Raw genomic sequence first — 22,159 nt, forward strand, 5'->3', positions numbered from 1 at the left:
TCAGATATCTTCACACTCTCTCTCTCCATCAGATATATTCACTCTCTCTCTCTCCATCAGATATCTTCACACTCTCTCTCTCCATCAGATATCTTCACTCTCTCTCGCTCTCCATCAGATATCTTCACTCTCTCTCTCTCCATCAGATATCTTCACTCTCTCTCTCTCTCCATCAGATATCTTCACTCTCTCTCTCTCCATCAGATATCTTCACTCTCTCTCTCTCCATCAGATATCTTCACACTCTCTCTCTCCATCAGATATCTTCACACTCTCTCTCTCCATCAGATATCTTCACACTCTCTCTCTCCATCAGATATCTTCACTCTCTCTCTCTCCATCAGATATCTTCACTCTCTCTCTCTCCATCAGATATCTTCACTCTCTCTCTCTCCATCAGATATCTTCACACTCTCTCTCTCCATCAGATATCTTCACTCTCTCTCTCTCTCTCCATCAGATATCTTCACACTCTCTCTCTCCATCAGATATCTTCACTCTCTCTCTCTCCATCAGATATCTTCACTCTCTCTCTCCATCAGATATCTTCACTCTCTCTCTCCATCAGATATCTTCACACTCTCTCTCCATCAGATATCTTCACACTCTCTCTCTCCATCAGATATCTTCACACACTCTCTCTCTCCATCAGATATCTTCACACTCTCTCTCTCCATCAGATATCTTCACACTCTCTCTCCATCAGATATCTTCACTCTCTCTCTCTCCATCAGATATCTTCACACTCTCTCTCTCCATCAGATATCTTCACACTCTCTCTCTCCATCAGATATCTTCACTCTCTCTCTCCATCAGATATCTTCACTCTCTCTCTCTCCATCAGATATCTTCACTCTCTCTCTCTCCATCAGTTATCTTCACTCTCTCTCTGCATCAGATATCTTCACACTCTCTCTCTCCATCAGATATCTTCACTCTCTCTCTCCATCAGATATCTTCACACTCTCTCTCTCCATCAGATATCTTCACACTCTCTCTCTCCATCAGATATCTTCACACTCTCTCTCTCCATCAGATATCTTCACACTCTCTCTCTCTCCATCAGATATCTTCACACTCTCTCTCTCTCCATCAGATATCTTCACACTCTCTCTCTCCATCAGATATCTTCACTCTCTCTCTCTCCATCAGATATCTTCACTCTCTCTCTCCATCAGATATCTTCACACACTCTCTCTCCATCAGATATCTTCACACTCTCTCTCTCCATCAGATATCTTCACACACTCTCTCTCCATCAGATATCTTCACACTCTCTCTCCATCAGATATCTTCACACTCTCTCTCTCCATCAGATATCTTCACTCTCTCTCTCCATCAGATATCTTCACTCTCTCTCTCTCCATCAGATATCTTCACTCTCTCTCTCTCCATCAGATATCTTCACACTCTCTCTCTCCATCAGATATCTTCACTCTCTCTCTCTCCATCAGATATCTTCACTCTCTCTCTCTCCATCAGATATCTTCACTCTCTCTCTCTCCATCAGATATCTTCACTCTCTCTCTCTCCATCAGATATCTTCACACTCTCTCTCTCTCCATCAGATATCTTCACACTCTCTCTCTCTCCATCAGATATCTTCACTCTCTCTCTCCATCAGATATCTTCACTCTCTCTCTCCATCAGATATCTTCACTCTCTCTCTCTCCATCAGATATCTTCACTCTCTCTCTCCATCAGATATCTTCACACTCTCTCTCTCCATCAGATATCTTCACTCTCTCTCTCCATCAGATATCTTCACACTCTCTCTCTCCATCAGATATCTTCACTCTCTCTCTCCATCAGATATCTTCACTCTCTCTCTCTCCATCAGATATCTTCACTCTCTCTCTCTCCATCAGATATCTTCACTCTCTCTCTCTCCATCAGATATCTTCACTCTCTCTCTCTCCATCAGATATCTTCACACTCTCTCTCTCTCCATCAGATATCTTCACACTCTCTCTCTCTCCATCAGATATCTTCACTCTCTCTCTCCATCAGATATCTTCACTCTCTCTCTCTCCATCAGATATCTTCACTCTCTCTCTCTCCATCAGATATCTTCACTCTCTCTCTCTCCATCAGATATCTTCACTCTCTCTCTCCATCAGATATCTTCACTCTCTCTCTCTCCATCAGATATCTTCACTCTCTCTCTCCATCAGATATCTTCACACTCTCTCTCTCCATCAGATATCTTCACTCTCTCTCTCTCCATCAGATATCTTCACACTCTCTCTCTCCATCAGATATCTTCACTCTCTCTCTCTCCATCAGATATCTTCACTCTCTCTCTCTCCATCAGATATCTTCACACTCTCTCTCTCCATCAGATATCTTCACACTCTCTCTCTCCATCAGATATCTTCACACTCTCTCTCTCTCCGCCAGTCGCCTTTACACTCAATCCTGATTTGACATAACAGAGAGGCAAATTGAAAGAGAGAGAGAGACAGACGGGGCCTTGGTTTAATGCCTCACCCAAACAGATGGCACCTCCAACAGTGCGGCACTCCCTCAGTACCGACCCTCCGACAGTGCGGCGCTCCCTCAGTACCGACCCTCCGACAGTGCGGCGCTCCCTCAGTACCGACCCTCCGACAGTGCGGCGCTCCCTCAGTACCGACCCTCCGACAGTGCGGCGCTCCCTCAGTACCGACCCTCCGACAGTGCGGCGCTCCCTCAGTACCGACCCTCCGACAGTACGGCGCTCCCTCAGTACCGACCCTCCGACAGTGCGGCGCTCCCTCAGTACCGACCCTCCGACAGTGCGGCGCTCCCTCAGTACCGACCCTCCGACAGTGCGGCGCTCCCTCAGTACTGACCCTCCGACAGTACGGCGCTCCCTCAGTACCGACCCTCCGACAGTGCGGCGCTCCCTCAGTACTGGGCAACCGGGGAGTGTGGGGCCTGGATTGTGGGGCTCGAGTCTCTGGAGTGTGTGTGTCTTTGAGCGGGGGGGCGGCGCTGGAACCCAGGACCTTCTGACCCAGAGAGGGACGGGGCCGCGGATAGATTAATGCGGCGACGACACGGATTTGGTGATAACGCGATGTCGCCCACCCCACCCCGGTTTTCTGCCTGTGGTATAACCGGACTCTTCTCTCGCTTCCAGGCCTGCCCGCTGTCATCACCACCTGCCTGGCTCTTGGCACGCGCAGGATGGCGAAGAAGAATGCCATCGTGAGGAGCCTGCCCTCCGTCGAGACCCTGGGCTGCACTTCGGTCATCTGCTCAGACAAGACTGGCACGCTGACCACCAACCAGATGTCCGTGTGCAAGGTCCATACTCTCAGCCTGCCCCCCCCCTCTCCGCCCTCCGTCAATCTGCCTCCCTCGCCCTGTCAGGCAGCGAATTCCAGATCATCGCGGCTCGCTGCGTTAAAAAAAAACATTCTCCTCGTCTCCCCCCCCCTCTGATTCTTTCCCCGATTATCTTCGATCTGGTCCTTGACCCTTCCGCCAATGGGAACAGTTGAATCTGCCTCCACCTCCCCCTCGGGCAGTGCATTCCAGATCCTCACCACTCGCTGGGTAAAAAAGTCTCTCCTCATCTCGCCTTTGGTTCTTTTGCCAATCACCTTAAATCCGTGCCCTCTGGTCCTTGACCCTTCCGCCAATGGGAACAGTTTCTCTCCATCTACTCTGTCTGGACCCTTCATGATTGTGAACCCCTCGATCAAATCTCCTCGCGACCGTCTCTGTTCCGAGGAGAACAACCCCAGCTCCTCCAGTCTGTCCACCTCACTAAAGTCCCTCATGCCTGGAATCATTCCAGTAAATCTCTTCTGCACCCTCTCTGAGGCCTTCACATCTTTCCTAAAGTGCGGTGCCCAGAACTGGACACAATACTCCAGTTGTGGTCGAACCAGTGTTTTATAAAGGTTCATCATGACTTCCATACTTTTGTACTCTCTGCCTCTATTTATAAAGCCCAGGATCCCGTTTGCTTTTTTAACCACTTTCTCAACCTGCCCTGCCACCTTCGACGATTTGTGTACATATACCCCCAGATCTCTCTGTTCCTGTACCCCCTTTTAGAGTTGTGCCCTCTAGTTTATTTTGCCTCTCCTCGTTCTTCCTACCGAAATGCATCACCTCGCATTTTCCTGTGTTAAATTTCATCTGCCACGTGTCCGCCCATTCCACCAGCCTGTCTATATCCTCTTGAAGTCTATCACTACCCTCCTCTCTGTTCACTACCCTTCCAGGTTTTGTGTCACCAGCAAACTTCGGAAATTATACCCTCTATACCTAAGTCCAGGTCATTAATATATATCAAAAAAAGCAGTGGTCCTAATAGAAAATAGGAGCAAGAGTCGGCCATTCGGCCCCTCGGGCCTGCTCCGCCATTCAAAATGATCATGGCCGATCGTCTAACTCAGTGCCCTGTTCCCGCTTTTTCCCCGTATCCCTTGATCCCTTTAGCATTAAGAAATATATCTATCTCCTTCTTGAATACATCTAATGACTTGGCCTCCACTGCCTTCTGTGGTAGAGAATTCCACAGGTTCACCACCCTCTGAGTGAAGAAATTTCTCCTCATCTCGGTTCTAAATGTCCCACCCCCCGTATCCTGAGAGTGTGACCCCTGGTTCTGGACTCCCCAGCCATCGGGAACATCCTCCCTGCATCTAGTCTGTCGAGCCCTGATAGAATTTTATATGTTTCGATGAGATCACCTCTCATTCTTCTAAACTCGAGTGAATATAGGCCTAGTCGACCCAATCTCTCCTCATACCTCAGTCCTGCCATCCCAGGAATCAGTCTGGTAAACCTTCGTTGCACTCCCTCCATGGCAAGGACATCCTTCCTCAGATAAGGAGACCAAAACTGCACACAATACTCCAAATGTGGTCTCACCAAGGCCCTGTATAACTTCAGTAAGACATCCCTGCTCCTGTACTCAAATCCTCTTGCAATGAAGGCCAACATACCATTCGCCTTCCTAACTGCTTGCTGCACCTGAATGCTCGCTTTCAGCGACTGGTGTACAAGGACACCCAGGTCTCGTTGCACCTCCCCTTTTCCCAATCTATCACCATTCAGATAATAATCTGCCTTTCTGTTTTTACAACCAAGGTGGATAACCTCACATTTATCCATGTTATACTGCATCTACCATGTTCTTGCCCACTCACCCAACTTGTCTAAATCACATTGGAGCCTCTTTGCATCCTCCTCACGGCTCACATTCCACCCCAGCTTTGTGTCGTCTTCAAACTTGGAAATGTTACATTTAGTTCCCTCATCCAAATCATTGATATATATTGTGAATAGCTGGGGCCCAAGCACTGATCCCTGCGGTACCCCACTAGTCACTGCCTGCCAGCCGGAAAAAGACCCGTTTATTCCCACTCTCCGTTTCCTGTCTGTCGACCAATTCTCAATCCATGCCAGTATATTCCCCCCAATCCCATGTGCTTTAATTTGTGTGGGACCTTATCAAAAGCCTTCTGAAAATCCAAACACACCACATCCACTGGCTCTCCCCTATCTATTCGACTGGTTACATCCTCAAAAAACTCCAGTCGATTTGTTAAGCATGATTTCCCTTTCATAAACCCATGCTGACTTTGTCCGATCCCGTTAATGCCCCTCCGAGCGTTCTGTTATCACATCCTTTATAATAGACTCGAGCGTTTTCCCCACTACTGATGTCAGGCTAACTGACCCCTGGGGAACATCACTGCACACTTCCCTCCAGTCTGAAAAACAACCGTACACCAGTACTCCCTGCGGCCCGCCCCCCGAGCCAATTTTGTACCCCCTGTCCCTTTAATCCCGCGCGTTTCAATTTTGCCAGCAAGTCGATCATGTGGTAACTTTTTTCTCCTCCAGATGTTTGTCCTGGACAAAGTGGAAGGGGACACGTGCACCCTGAACGAATTCACCATCACTGGATCCACCTATGCTCCAGAGGGAGAAGTGTGAGTTGTTCCTGCCCCCCTCGCCCCCGCGATTGATGGGACACGGTTGGCCCCTGTAGGTCGAGGTTGCCCGTCCCCGCGAGTTGCCCCTTGACCCTCGAGAGGTTGGCCTCCCTCGGGCCGCTGGTTGCGATACGACCCCCCCCCGCTGCCTCACCTGGGGCCCCTTCTGTGAGAGTCGACCCCGTTGGGGTGTGGGGACTGGAGTCACGTATGGGCCCAGGCCGGGTACAGACGGCAGGTCTCCTTCCCCAAAGGACCGTCACTCAACCCGGTCGAGTTTGTAACGACACTCCGACTGATTCACGGTCACTTTTATGGATCCCAGCTTTTTATTTCCAGATTTATTTTTTCAACAGAATTCAAAATTCTCAAACTTCCCTGGTGGGGATTTCAACTCACGTTCTCTGGATTACTAGTCCAGTAACAGAATCACTACACTACTGGACCCCTCTGGATTACTAGTCCAGTAACAGAATCACTACACTACTGTACCCCTCTGGATTACTAGTCCAGTAACAGACCCACTACACCACTGTACCCCTCTGGATTACTGGTCCAGTAACAGAATCACTACACTACTGTACCCCTCTGGATTACTAGTCCAGTAACAGACCCACGACACTACTGTACCCCTCTGGATTACTAGTCCAGTAACAGAATCACTACACTACTGTACCCCTCTGGATTACTAGTCCAGTAACAGAATCACTACACTACTGTACCCCTCTGGATTACTAGTCCAGTAACAGAATCACTACACTACTGTACCCCTCTGGATTACTAGTCCAGTAACAGAATCACTACACTACTGTACCCCTCTGGATTACTAGTCCAGTAACAGACCCACGACACTACTGTACCCCTCTGGATTACTAGTCCAGTAACAGACCCACTGCACTACTGTACCCCTCTGGATTACTAGTCCAGTAACAGACCCACCACACTACTGTACCCCTCTGGATTACTAGTCCAGTAACAGACCCACTACACCACTGTACCCCTCTGGATTACTGGTCCAGTAACAGACCCACCACACTACTGTACCCCTCTGGATTACTAGTCCAGTAACAGACCCACTACACTACTGTACCCCTCTGGATTACTAGTCCAGTAACAGACCCACTGCACTACTGTACCCCTCTGGATTACTAGTCCAGTAACAGACCCACTACACTACTGTACCCCTCTGGATTACTAGTCCAGTAACAGACCCACTGCACTACTGTACCCCTCTGGATTACTAGTCCAGTAACAGACCCACTGCACTACTGTACCCCTCTGGATTACTAGTCCAGTAACAGACCCACTACACCACTGTACCCCTCTGGATTACTCGTCCAGTAACAGACCCACTACACCACTGTACCCCTCTGGATTACTAGTCCAGTAACAGACCCACTACACCACTGTACCCCTCTGGATTACTAGTCCAGTAACAGAATCACTACACTACTGTACCCCTCTGGATTACTAGTCCAGTAACAGAATCACTACACTACTGTACCCCTCTGGATTACTAGTCCAGTAACAGACCCACGACACTACTGTACCCCTCTGGATTACTAGTCCAGTAACAGACCCACTACACTACTGTACCCCTCTGGATTACTAGTCCAGTAACAGACCCACTACACTACTGTACCCCTCTGGATTACTAGTCCAGTAACAGACCCACCACACTACTGTACCCCTCTGGATTACTAGTCCAGTAACAGAATCACTACACTACTGTAACCCCTCTGGATTACGAGTCCAGTAACAGAATCACTACACTACTGTACCCCTCTGGATTACTAGTCCAGTAACAGAATCACTGCACTACTGTACCCCTCTGGATTATGAGTCCAGTAACAGAATCACTACACTACTGTACCCCTCTGGATTATGAGTCCAGTAACAGAATCACTGCACCACTGTACCCCTCTGGATTACTAGTCCAGTAACAGACCCACTACACTACTGTACCCCTCTGGATTACTCGTCCAGTAACAGACCCACTACACTACTGGACCCCTCTGGATTACTAGTCCAGTAACAGACCCACTACACTACTGTACCCCTCTGGATTACTAGTCCAGTAACAGAATCACTACACTACTGTACCCCTCTGGATTACTAGTCCAGTAACAGAATCACTACACTACTGTACCCCTCTGGATTACTAGTCCAGTAACAGACCCACTACACCACTGTACCCCTCTGGATTACTAGTCCAGTAACAGACCCACTACACTACTGTACCCCTCTGGATTACTAGTCCAGTAACAGAATCACTACACTACTGTACCCCTCTGGATTACTAGTCCAGTAACAGAATCACTACACTACTGTACCCCTCTGGATTACTAGTCCAGTAACAGAATCACTACACTACTGTACCCCTCTGGATTACTAGTCCAGTAACAGACCCACCACACTACTGTACCCCTCTGGATTACTAGTCCAGTAACAGAATCACTGCACTACTGTACCCCTCTGGATTACTAGTCCAGTAACAGAATCACTGCACTACTGTACCCCTCTGGATTACTAGTCCAGTAACAGAATCACTACACTACTGTACCCCTCTGGATTACTAGTCCAGTAACAGACCCACTGCACCACTGTACCCCTCTGGATTACTAGTCCAGTAACAGACCCACCACACTACTGTACCCCTCTGGATTACTAGTCCAGTAACAGACCCACTGCACCACTGTACCCCTCTGGATTACTAGTCCAGTAACAGACCCACTACACTACTGTACCCCTCTGGATTACTAGTCCAGTAACAGACCCACTACACTACTGTACCCCTCTGGATTACTAGTCCAGTAACAGACCCACTGCACCACTGTACCCCTCTGGATTACTAGTCCAGTAACAGACCCACTACACTACTGTACCCCTCTGGATTACTAGTCCAGTAACAGACCCACTACACTACTGTATCCCTCTGGATTACTAGTCCAGTAACAGAATCACTACACTACTGTACCCCTCTGGATTACTAGTCCAGTAACAGACCCACTACACTACTGTACCCCTCTGGATTACTAGTCCAGTAACAGAATCACTACACTACTGTACCCCTCTGGATTACTAGTCCAGTAACAGAATCACTACACTACTGTACCCCTCTGGATTACTAGTCCAGTAACAGACCCACGACACTACTGTACCCCTCTGGATTACTAGTCCAGTAACAGACCCACCACACTACTGTACCCCTCTGGATTACTAGTCCAGTAACAGAATCACTGCACTACTGTACCCCTCTGGATTACTAGTCCGGTAACAGAATCACTACACTACTGTACCCCTCTGGATTACTAGTCCAGTAACAGAATCACTACACTACTGTACCCCTCTGGATTACTAGTCCAGTAACAGACCCACTACACTACTGTACCCCTCTGGATTACTGGTCCAGTAACAGACCCACTACACTACTGTACACCTCTCGATTACTAGTCCAGTAACAGACCCACTACACTACTGTACCCCTCTGGATTACTAGTCCAGTAACAGAATCACTACACTACTGTATCCCTCTGGATTACTAGTCCAGTAACAGACCCACTACACTACTGTACCCCTCTGGATTACTAGTCCAGTAACAGAATCACTACACTACTGTATCCCTCTGGATTACTAGTCCAGTAACAGAATCACTACACTACTGTACCCCTCTGGATTAGTAGTCCAGTAACAGACCCACTACACTACTGTACCCCTCTGGATTACTAGTCCAGTAACAGACTCACTACACTACTGTACCCCTCTGGATTACTAGTCCAGTAACAGACCCACTACACTACTGTACCCCTCTGGATTACTAGTCCAGTAACAGAATCACTACACTACTGTACCCCTCTGGATTACTAGTCCAGTAACAGACCCACGACACTACTGTACCCCTCTGGATTACTAGTCCAGTAACAGACCCACTACACTACTGTACCCCTCTGGATTACTAGTCCAGTAACAGACCCACTACACTACTGTACCCCTCTGGATTACTAGTCCAGTAACAGACCCACCACACTACTGTACCCCTCTGGATTACTAGTCCAGTAACAGAATCACTACACTACTGTAACCCCTCTGGATTACTAGTCCAGTAACAGAATCACTGCACTACTGTACCCCTCTGGATTATGAGTCCAGTAACAGAATCACGACACTACTGTACCCCTCTGGATTATGAGTCCAGTAACAGAATCACTGCACCACTGTACCCCTCTGGATTACTAGTCCAGTAACAGACCCACTACACTACTGTACCCCTCTGGATTACTCGTCCAGTAACAGACCCACTACACCACTGTACCCCTCTGGATTACTAGTCCAGTAACAGAATCACTACACTACTGTACCCCTCTGGATTACTAGTCCAGTAACAGACCCACTACACTACTGTACCCCTCTGGATTACTAGTCCAGTAACAGACCCACTACACTACTGTACCCCTCTGGATTACTCGTCCAGTAACAGACCCACTGCACTACTGTACCCCTCTGGATTACTAGTCCAGTAACAGAATCACTACACTACTGTACCCCTCTGGATTACTAGTCCAGTAACAGACCCACTACACTACTGTACCCCTCTGGATTACTAGTCCAGTAACAGACCCACTACACTACTGTACCCCTCTGGATTACTAGTCCAGTAACAGAATCACTACACTACTGTACCCCTCTGGATTACGAGTCCAGTAACAGACCCACTACACTACTGTACCCCTCTGGATTACTAGTCCAGTAACAGAATCACTACACTACTGTACCCCTCTGGATTACTAGTCCAGTAACAGAATCACTACACTACTGTACCCCTCTGGATTACTAGTCCAGTAACAGACCCACTACACTACTGTACCCCTCTGGATTACTGGTCCAGTAACAGACCCACGACACTACTGTACCCCTCTGGATTACTAGTCCAGTAACAGAATCACTACACTACTGTACCCCTCTGGATTACTAGTCCAGTAACAGAATCACCACACTACTGTACCCCTCTGGATTACTAGTCCAGTAACAGAATCACTACACTACTGTACCCCTCTGGATTACTAGTCCAGTAACAGACCCACCACACTACTGTACCCCTCTGGATTACTAGTCCAGTAACAGACCCACGACACTACTGTACCCCTCTGGATTACTAGTCCAGTAACAGAATCACTACACTACTGTACCCCTCTGGATTACTAGTCCAGTAACAGACCCACTGCACTACTGTACCCCTCTGGATTACTAGTCCAGTAACAGACTCACTACACTACTGTACCCCTCTGGATTACTAGTCCAGTAACAGACCCACTACACTACTGTACCCCTCTGGATTACTAGTCCAGTAACAGAATCACTACACTACTGTACCCCTCTGGATTACTAGTCCAGTAACAGAATCACTACACTACTGTACCCCTCTGGATTACTAGTCCAGTAACAGAATCACTACACTACTGTACCCCTCTGGATTACTAGTCCAGTAACAGAATCACTACACTACTGTACCCCTCTGGATTACTAGTCCAGTAACAGACCCACTGCACTACTGTACCCCTCTGGATTACTCGTCCAGTAACAGACCCACTGCACTACTGTACCCCTCTGGATTACTAGTCCAGTAACAGAATCACTACACTACTGTACCCCTCTGGATTACTGGTCCAGTAACAGAATCACTACACTACTGTACCCCTCTGGATTATGAGTCCAGTAACAGAATCACTGCACCACTGTACCCCTCTGGATTACTAGTCCAGTAACAGAATCACTACACTACTGTACCCCTCTGGATTACTAGTCCAGTAACAGACCCACTACACGACTGTACCCCTCTGGATTACTAGTCCAGTAACAGACCCACTACACTACTGTACCCCTCTGGATTACTAGTCCAGTAACAGAATCACTACACTACTGTACCCCTCTGGATTACTAGTCCAGTAACAGAATCACTACACTACGGTACCCCTCTGGATTACTAGTCCAGTAACAGACCCACTGCACTACTGTACCCCTCTGGATTACTAGTCCAGTAACAGAATCACTACACTACTGTACCCCTCTGGATTACTAGTCCAGTAACAGAATCACTACACTACTGTACCCCTCTGGATTACTAGTCCAGTAACAGACCCACTACACTACTGTGCTGTACTGAGGGAGCGCTGCACTGTCGGAGGGTCAGTACTGAGGGAGCGCTGCACTGTCGGAGGGTCGGTACTGAGGGAGCGCCGCACTGTCGGAGGGTCAGTACTGAGGGAGCGCCGCACTGTTGGAGGGTCACTACTGAGGGAGTGCCGCACTGTCGGAGGGTCGGTACTGAGGGAGCGCAGCACTGTCGGAGGGTCGGTACTGAGGGAGCGCCGCACTGTCGGAGGGTCGGTACTGAGGGAGCGCCGCGCTGTCGGAGGGTCGGTACTGAGGGAGCGCCGCACTGTCGGAGGGTCGGTACTGAGGGAGCGCCGCACTGTCGGAGGGTCGGTACTGAGGGAGCGCTGCACTGTCGGAGGGTCAGTACTGAGGGAGCGCCGCACTGTCGGAGGGTCGGTACTGAGGGAGCGCCGCACTGTCGGAGGGTCGGTACTGAGGGAGCGCCGCACTGTCGGAGGGTCGGTACTGAGGGAGCGCCGCACTGCCGGAGGGTCGGTACTGAGGGAGCGCCGCACTGTCGGAGGGTCGGTACTGAGGGAGCGCCGCACTGTCGGAGGGTCGGTACTGAGGGAGCGCCGCACTGTCGGAGGGTCAGTACTGAGGGAGCGCCGCACTGTCGGAGGGTCGGTACTGAGGGAGCGCCGCACAGTCGGAGGGTCGGTACTGAGGGAGCGCCGCACTGTCGGAGGGTCGGTACTGAGGGAGCGCTGCACTGTCGGAGGGTCGGTACTGAGGGAGCGCCGCACTGTCGGAGGGTCGGTACTGAGGGAGCGCCGCGCTGTCGGAGGGTCGGTACTGAGGGAGCGCCGCACTGTCGGAGGGTCGGTACTGAGGGAGCGCCGCACTGTCGGAGGTTCCGTCTTTCGGACGAGACGTTAAACCGAGGGCCCCGTCTGCCCCTCTCGGGCGGGTGTAAAAGATCCCACGGCCCACTATTGGAAGAAGAGCAGGGGGGAGTTCTCCCCGGGGGTCCTGGGGCCCCGAGATTTATCCCTCGACCGACATCACTAAAAAAAAAACCAGATGATCCGGGTCATTCATCACATCGCTGTTTGTGGGATCTTGCTCTGCGCAGATTGCTTGCCGCATTTCCCACATTACAACAGCGACCGCACTTCAAAAGGTACTTAATTGGCCGTGAAGTGTTTTTGGGAGGTCCTGAGTTGGTGGAAGAGGTTTTTGGGAGGTGCTGAGAGAGGTGGGCTACGCGGATGCTGTCCGGGGAAAGTATCGGAGTTGCTGCACCTCCGTGCCCGCCATTGACATCGTCCTCTCCCTTCCCACCGGCAGCTTCAAGAGCGAGAAACCCGTCAAAAGCGGACAGTACGACGGCTTGGTGGAGCTTGCGACCATTTGCGCCCTCTGCAACGACTCCTCCCTTGACTACAATGAGGTTAGTGCCCCGCAGGACGTCAGGCAAGGACCCGGCGAGGCAGGCTCCCGCCGTCCCGGGAGTGTGAAGTCACTGCCGCGACGGCGGAGTCGCTGACTGATCCTGGCGATCGATCGCCACCGGTTAGCCCGCAGACCCAGACTCGAGGCGAGGAGAGCTTTTTGGGCAGCGCCTGTTACTGCCGAGCCGGGGGGACGCTGACCGTGTGCCTAAAATTGCTCATTTCGGCTGTAATTTTCTCCGCATGCTCTCCTGAAATGGCTAAAGAGGAGGGCTCGGACAAGAAACCACTTCATGGTGCCTTGGGCATCCCCGGGAGTGTGTCAGTATTTACAGGGTGATCCCCGGGAGTGTGTCAGTATTTACAGGGGGTCCCCGGGAGTGTGTCAGTATTTACAGGGGGTCCCCGGGAGTGTGTCAGTATTTACAGGGGGTCCCCGGGAGTGTGTCAGTATTTACAGGGGGTCCCCGGGAGTGTGTCAGTATTTACAGGGGGTCCCCGGGAGTGTGTCAGTATTTACAGGGGGTCCCCGGGAGTGTGTCAGTATTTACAGGGGGTCCCCAGGAGTGTGTCAGTATTTACAGGGGGTCCCTGGGAGTGTGTCAGTATTTACAGGGGGTCCCCGGGAGTGTGTCAGTATTTACAGGGGGTCCCCGGGAGTGTGTCAGTATTTACAGGGGGTCCCCGGGAGTGTGTCAGTATTTACAGGGGGTCCCCGGGGAGTGTGTCAGTATTAACAGGGGGTCCCCGGGGAGTGTGTCAGTGTTTACAGGGGGTCCCCGGGAGTGTGTCAGTATTTACAGGGTGATCCCCGGGAGTGTGTCAGTATTTACAGGGGGTCCCCGGGAGTGTGTCAGTATTTACAGGGGGTCCCCGGGGAGTGTGTCAGTATTTACAGGGGGTCCCCGGGAGAGTGTCAGTATTTACAGGGGGTCCCCGGGAGTGTGTCAGTATTTACAGGGGGTCCCCGGGAGTGTGACAGTATTTACAGGGGGTCCCCGGGAGTGTGTCAGTATTTACAGGGGGTCCCCGGGAGTGTGTCAGTATTTACAGGGGGTCCCCGGGAGTGTGTCAGTATTTACAGGGTGATCCCCGGGAGTGTGTCAGTATTTACAGGGGGTCCCCGGGAGTGTGTCAGTATTTACAGGGGGTCCCCGGGAGTGTGTCAGTATTTACAGGGGGCCCCCGGGAGTGTGACAGTATTTACAGGGGGTCCCCGGGGAGTGTGACAGTATTTACAGGGGGTCCCCGGGGAGTGTGTCAGTATTTACAGGGGGTCCCGGGGAGTGTGTCAGTATTTACAGGGGGTCCCCGGGAGTGTGTCAGTATTTACAGGGGGTCCCCGGGGAGTGTGACAGTATTTACAGGGGGTCCCCGGGGAGTGTGTCAGTATTTACAGGGGGTCCCCGGGAGTGTGTCAGTATTTACAGGGCATCCCCGGGAGTGTGTCAGTATTTACAGGGGGTCCCCGGGGAGTGTGACAGTATTTACAGGGGGTCCCCGGGGAGTGTGTCAGTATTTACAGGGGGTCCCCGGGAGTGTGTCAGTATTTACAGGGCATCCCCGGGAGTGTGTCAGTATTTACAGGGGGTCCCCGGGGAGTGTGACAGTATTTACAGGGCATCCCCGGGAGTGTGTTAGTATTTACAGGGGGTCCCCGGGGAGTGTGTCAGTATTTACAGGGGGCCCCCGGGAGTGTGTCAGTATTTACAGGGGGTCCCCGGGAGTGTGTCAGTATTTACAGGGGGTCCCCGGGAGTGTGTCAGTATTTACAGGGTGATCCCCGGGAGCGTGTCAGTATTTACAGGGGGTCCCCGGGAGTGTGTCAGTATTTACAGGGGGTCCCCGGGAGAGTGTCAGTATTTACAGGGGGTCCCCGGGAGTGTGTCAGTATTTACAGGGGGCCCCCGGGAGTGTGTCAGTATTTACAGGGGGTCTCCGGGAGTGTGTCAGTATTTACAGGGCATCCCCGGGAGTGTGTCAGTATTTACAGGGGGTCCCCGGGAGTGTGTCAGTATTTACAGGGCATCCCCGGGAGTGTGTCAGTATTTACAGGGAGTCCCCGGGAGTGTGTCTGTATTTACAGGGGGTCCCCGGGAGTGTGTCAGTATTTACAGGGGGTCCCCGGGAGTGTGACAGTATTTACAGGGGGTCCCCGGGAGTGTGTCAGTATTTACAGGGGGTCCCCGGGAGTGTGTCAGTATTTACAGAGGGTCCCCGGGAGTGTGTCAGTATTTACAGGGTGATCCCCGGGAGTGTGTCAGTATTTACAGGGCATCCCCGGGAGTGTGTCAATATTTACAGGGGGTCCCCGGGAGTGTGTCAGTATTTACAGGGGGTCCCCGGGAGTGTGTCAGTATTTACAGGGGGTCCCCGGGGAGTGTGTCAGTATTTACAGGGGGTCCCCGGGGAGTGTGTCAGTATTTACAGGGGGTCCCCGGGAGTGTGTCAGTATTTACAGGGGGTCCCCGGGAGTGTGACAGTATTTACAGGGGGTCCCCGGGAGAGTGTCAGTATTTACAGGGGGTCCCCGGGAGTGTGTCAGTATTTACAGGGGGTCCCCTGGAGAGTGTCAGTATTTACAGGGGGTCCCCGGGAGTGTGTCAGTATTTACAGGGGGTCCCCGGGAGTGTGTCAGTATTTACAGGGGGTCCCCGGGAGAGTGTCAGTATTTACAGGGGGTCCCCGGGGAGTGTGTCAGTATTTACAGGGGGTCCCCGGGAGTGTGTCAGTATTTACAGGGGGTCCCCGGGGAGTGTGTCAGTATTTACAGGGAGTCCCCGGGAGTGTATCAGTATTTACAGGGGGTCCCCGGGAGTGTGTCAGTATTTACAGGGGGTCCCCGGGAGGTGTGTCAGTATTTACAGGGGGTCCCCGGGAGTGTGTCAGTATTTACAGGGGGTCCCCGGGGAGTGTGTCAGTATTTACAGGGGGTCCCCGGGAGTGTGTCAGTATTTACAGGGGGTCCCCGGGAGTGTGTCAGTATTTACAGGGGGTCCCCGGGAGAGTGTCAGTATTTACAGGGGGTCCCCGGGAGAGTGTCAGTATTTACAGGGGGCCCCCGGGAGTGTGACAGTATTTACAGGGGGTCCCCGGGAGTGTGACAGTATTTACAGGGGGTCCCCGGGGAATGTGTCAGTATTTACAGGGGGTCCCCGGGAGTGTGTCAGTATTTACAGGGGGTCCCCGGGAGTGTGTCAGTATTTACAGGGGGTCCCCAGGAGTGTGTCAGTATTTACAGGGGGTCCTCGGGGAGTGTGTCAGTATTTACAGGGGGTCCTCGGGGAGTGTGTCAGTATTTACAGGGGGTCCCCGGGAGTGTGTCAGTATTTACAGGGGGTCCCCGGGAGTGTGTCAGTATTTACAGGGGGTCCCTGGGGAGTGTGTCAGTATTTACAGGGGGTCCCCGGGAGTGTGTCAGTATTTACAGGGGGTCCCCGGGAGAGTGTCAGTATTTACAGGGGGCCCCCGGGAGTGTGACAGTATTTACAGGGGGTCCCCGGGAGTGTGACAGTATTTACAGGGGGTCCCCGGGGAATGTGTCAGTGTTTACAGGGGGTCCCCGGGAGTGTATCAGTATTTACAGGGGGTCCCCGGGAGTGTGTCAGTATTTACAGGGGGTCCCCGGGGAATGTGTCAGTATTTACAGGGGGTCCCCAGGAGTGTGTCAGTATTTACAGGGGGTCCTCGGGGAGTGTGTCAGTATTTACAGGGGGTCCTCGGGGAGTGTGTCAGTATTTACAGGGGGTCCCTGGGGAGTGTGTCAGTATTTACAGGGGGTCCCCGGGAGTGTGTCAGTATTTACAGGGGGTCCCTGGGGAGTGTGTCGGTATTTACAGGGGGTCCCCAGGGAGTGTGTCGGTATTTACAGGGGGTCCCCGGGAGTGTGTCAGTATTTACAGGGGGTCCCTGGGGAGTGTGTCAGTATTTACAGGGGGTCCCCGGGAGTGTTTCACCCTCTCACAAGGCCACTGTCTGGTCTGCACATTTATACTTTATAACACCGGACGATACCAGAACTGAGAGGTTTATAAACTATCAGGAAAGGCTGAACAGACTGGGGCTCTTTTCTCTAGAAAAGAGAAGACTGAGGGGTGACCTGATCGAGGTCTTTAAGATTATGAAAGGTTTCGATAGGGTAGACGGAGAGAATATGTTTCCACTTGTGGGGGGAGAGACCAGAACTAGGGGGGGGGCCATAAATATAAGATAGTCACTAATAAATCCAATCGGGGAATTCAGGAGAAACTTCTTTCCCCAGAGAGTGGTGAGAATGTGGAACTCGCTCCCACAAGGAGTAGTTGAGGTGAATAGTGTGGATGGATTTAAGGGGAAGCTGGATAAACACATGAGGGAGAGAGGGACAGAAGGAGATGGCGAGAGGGTGAGATGGAGGAGGGAGGGAGGAGCACGGACCCGTGGGGCCGAATGGCCTGATCCTGGGCTGCACGATCCATGTCACTCGATGAAACCGGAGGCATGTCACATCGGGTCTACAGCACAGACAGAGGCCATTCGGCCCAACAGGTCAATACCGTCAACACGAGCCTCCTCCATCTCACCCTCTCACCATCTCCTTCTATTCCTCTCTCCCTCATGTGTTTATCCAGCTTCCCCTTAAATCCATCCACACTATTCACCTCAACTACTCCTTGTGGGAGCGAGTTCCACATTCTCACCACTCTCTGGGGATAGAAGTTTCTCCTGAATTCCCCGATTGGATTTATTAGTGACTATCTTATATTTATGGCCCCCCCCTAGTTCTGGTCTCTCCCCACAAACAAGTGGAAACATATTCTCTACGTCTACCCTATCGAACCCTTTCATTATCTTAAAGACCTCCATCAGGTCAGCCTTCTCTTCTCTGGGGAAAAGAGCCTCCCCCCAGCCTGTTCAGCCTCTCCTCTCGGACGTGTCTCTCCGCTCGTAACTTGTCCTTTCTTCCCTGTGGCTCAGGCCAAAGGTGTGTTTGAGAAGGTGGGAGAAGCAACAGAGACTGCCTTGGTGTGCCTGGTGGAGAAGATGAATGTTTTCAACACTGAAGTCCGTTCCATGCCGAAGAGTGAACGGGCCAACGCGTGCAACTCGGTAAGTCCCCCTCCTCCTCCTCCTCCTCCTCCCTACCCCTGCCCTCCTCACCCACCCTCCGCCCCGCGATGCGTCAATCCGTCCCAGCTCCCGAGGCCCGCGGCTTCAGGAAAACCGACGGATCTCACGCGCCGCCTTCGACTCCCGGCCGTCGCTGGCCTTTATTGCCCGTCCCTCTTGAGAAGGTCGGCGGAGGTGGTGGGCCGCCTTCCGGTACCGCTGACGGTTCTCCCAGACGACGATGAGGGAACGGCCGATGTATGCGTCCCAGTCGGGGGGCGGGCGGGCGAGTGAGACTCGGAGACGGGGCCGGGGGTGGGGGGACGACCTTGAAGGCGATGGCGTTCCCGTCCACCTGTTGCCCTTGACCCTCTAGGTGGTGGAGGTCGGTGGGCGGGGGGTGGGGGGTTTGGGGGATTGGTGAGGACAAGGTCAAGTTGGCCATTTCTTTCATGTTGCTTCTCTCACCACCTGCTGCAAGCCAAGTCTGGTGGCTGTGCCCTCCGGGACTTGGCCAGTAGTGGTGCTACTGAGACGCTCTTGGTGATGGACATTGAAGTCCCCCACCCAGAGTACATTCTGACCCCGTGCTACCCTCAGTGCTTCCTCCAAGTGGACACAGCTTCGACTATTCCAGTGCTCTCCTGGCCGGGCTCCCTCCTTCCACCCTCTCTAACCATCAACTCATCTGATACTCCTGCTGCCCCCGTATCCTAACTCGCACCAAATCCCGTTCACCACTCGCCTGAGATTCATTTCCAGAGGGATAGAACTGCGAAGCAGAGAAATGATGTTAAACTTGTATAGAACCTTGGTTAGAGGCTGGGTACTCTGCACCAAGACCCGTTTCACCCCTCGCCCCCCTGTGCTCGCCGACACCAAATTCAGTCTCCAACCAGATCGCCATTCGTTCGGACTTCAAATTCTCCATCCACGTGGCCTCTGTAACCTCCTCCAGCCCCGACGAGCCCTCCGAGATCTCTGCCCTCCTCCAATTCTGACCTCTCGTCCATCCCCCCGCTCCCGTCGCCCAGCCATTGGCGGCCGTGGCCGGGCCCCGAGCTCTGGAATTCCCTCCCTAAACCTCTCCCCCTCTCTCTCTCCTCCTTAAAACCGACCTCTTTGACCGAGCTTTTGGTCGCCTGTCCTGATATCTCCTCTCATGTGGCTCGGGGTCAGATTGTGTCTGATTTACGCTCCCGTGAAGCGCCTCAGGGACGTTTCACTGCGTTAAAGGCGGTGTATAAACGGGACTTGTTGAACACGGAGTCGTAGCCGATACACCCACTGAGGGAGGCGGTCGATGGTAATCATCAGGAGGTTTCCTGGCCCATGTTTGACCCAAGCCAACGAGGTCCAGTGTCAATGTCGAGGGCTCCCAGGGCCACTCCCATCTGTATAGGAAGAGTCAGGAGGCCACAAACTGCTTGGATAACAAGAGTCTAAACGGGGGAGAGGAGCAGAGGGATCTGGGGGTACAGATACACAAATCACCAAAAGTAGTGACGCAGGTTAATAAGGCCATAAAAAAAGGCAAATCAAACACTGGGGTACATCTCTAGAGGGATAGAAATGAAAAGCAGAGAAATTATGTTGAACTTGTGTAGAACCTTGGTCAGAGGCTGGGTATTCTGCGGCGAGTGACTCACCTCCTGACTCCCCAAAGCCTTTCCACCATCTACAAGGCACAAGTCAGGAGTGTGATGGAATACTCTCCACTTGCCTGGATGAGTGCAGCTCCAACAACACTCAAGAAGCTCAATACCATCCAGGACAAAGCAGCCCGCTTGATTGGCACCCCATCCACCACCCTAAACATTCACTCCCTTCACCACCGGCGCACAGTGGCTGCAGTGTGTACCATCCACAGGATGCACTGCAGCAACTCGCCAAGGCTTCTTCGACAGCACCTCCCAAACCCGCGACCTCTACCACCTAGAAGGACAAGGGCAGCAGGCACATGGGAACAACACCACCTGCACGTTCCCCTCCAAGCCACACACCATCCCGACTTGGAAATATATCGGCCGTTCCCTCATCGTCGCTGGGTCAAAATCCTGGAACTCCCTTCCTAACAGCACTGTGGGAGAACCGTCACCACACGGACTGCAGCGGTTCAAGAAGGCGGCTCACCACCACCTTCTCAAGGGGTAATTAGGGATGGGCAATAAATGCCGGCCTCGCCAGCGACACCCACATCCCATGAACGAATTTTAAAAAAGGAACCTTGGTTAGACTGCATTTGAAGCACTGTGCACAGTTCCGGTCTGGTTAGACCACACTGGGAGTACTGGGCACAGTTCTGGTCTGGTTAGACCACACTGGGAGCACTGGGCACAGTTCTGGTCTGGTTAGACCACGCTGGGAGAACTGGGCACAGTTCCGGTCTGGTTAGACCACACTGGGAGTACTGGGCACAGTTCTGGTCTGGGTAGCCCACACTGGGAGTACTGGGCACAGTTCTGGTCTGGTTAGACCACACTGGGAGCACTGGGCACAGTTCTGGTCTGGTTAGACCACGCTGGGAGCACTGGGCACAGTTCCGGTCTGGTTAGACCACACTGGGAGTACTGGGCACAGTTCTGGTCTGGGTAGCCCACACTGGGAGTACTGGGCACAGTTCTGGTCTGGTTAGACCACACTGGGAGTACTGGGCACAGTTCTGGTCTGGTTAGACCACACTGGGAGTACTGGGCACAGTTCTGGTCTGGTTAGACCACACTGGGAGTACTGGGCACAGTTCTGGTCTGGTTAGACCACACTGGGAGTACTGGGCACAGTTCTGGTCTGGTTAGACCACACTGGGAGTACTGGGCACAGTTCTGGTCTGGTTAGACCACACTGGGAGTACTGGGCACAGTTCTGGTCTGGGTAGCCCACACTGGGAGTACTGGGCACAGTTCTGGTCTGGTTAGACCACACTGGGAGTACTGTGCACAGTTTTGGTCTGGTTAGACCACACTGGGAGTACTGGGCACAGTTCTGGTCTGGTTAGACCACACTGGGAGTACTGGGCACAGTTCTGGTCTGGGTAGCCCACACTGGGAGTACTGGGCACAGTTCTGGTCTGGTTAGACCACACTGGGAGCACTGGGCACAGTTCCGGTCTGGTTAGCCCACACTGGGAGCACTGGGCACAGTTCTGGTCTGGTTAGACCACACTGGGAGTACTGGGCACAGTTCCGGTCTGGTTAGACCACACTGGGAGTACTGGGCACAGTTCCGGTCTGGTTAGACCACACTGGGAGCACTGGGCACAGTTCCTGTCTGGTTAGACCACACTGGGAGTACTGGGCACAGTTCTGGTCTGGTTAGACCACACTGGGAGTACTGGGCACAGTTCTGGTCTGGTTAGCCCACACTGGGAGCACTGGGCACAGTTCCTGTCTGGTTAGACCACACTGGGAGTACTGGGCACAGTTCTGGTCTGGTTAGACCACACTGGGAGGACTGTGCACAGTTCCGGTCTGGTTAGACCACACTGGGAGCACTGGGCACAGTTCTGGTCTGGTTAGACCACACTGGGAGTACTGGGCACAGTTCTGGTCTGGTTAGACCACACTGGGAGCACTGGACACAGTT

General features: G+C 52.4%; 1 protein-coding gene across 1 annotated transcript in view; it reads left to right on the forward strand.

Annotated features, from left to right (window-relative positions):
• The window catches only part of LOC137307518 (sarcoplasmic/endoplasmic reticulum calcium ATPase 1-like), a gene marked incomplete at both ends in the record, with an annotated part of 44,009 nt that extends 25,174 nt beyond the window's left edge, over positions 1–18,835 (forward strand). The window contains 4 exons of the mRNA XM_067976846.1: positions 3,125–3,291; positions 5,851–5,939; positions 13,386–13,488; positions 18,446–18,835. Of these exons, the coding sequence (XP_067832947.1) occupies positions 3,125–3,291; positions 5,851–5,939; positions 13,386–13,488; positions 18,446–18,835 (749 nt within the window). The remainder of the gene's footprint in view (positions 1–3,124; positions 3,292–5,850; positions 5,940–13,385; positions 13,489–18,445) is intronic.
• Between the last annotated feature and the right edge of the window lie 3,324 nt (positions 18,836–22,159).

The sequence above is a fragment of the Heptranchias perlo genome, unplaced genomic scaffold, assembly GCF_035084215.1.
Source record: "Heptranchias perlo isolate sHepPer1 unplaced genomic scaffold, sHepPer1.hap1 HAP1_SCAFFOLD_1027, whole genome shotgun sequence".
In the NCBI taxonomy this organism is placed as follows: Eukaryota; Metazoa; Chordata; class Chondrichthyes; order Hexanchiformes; family Hexanchidae; genus Heptranchias; species Heptranchias perlo.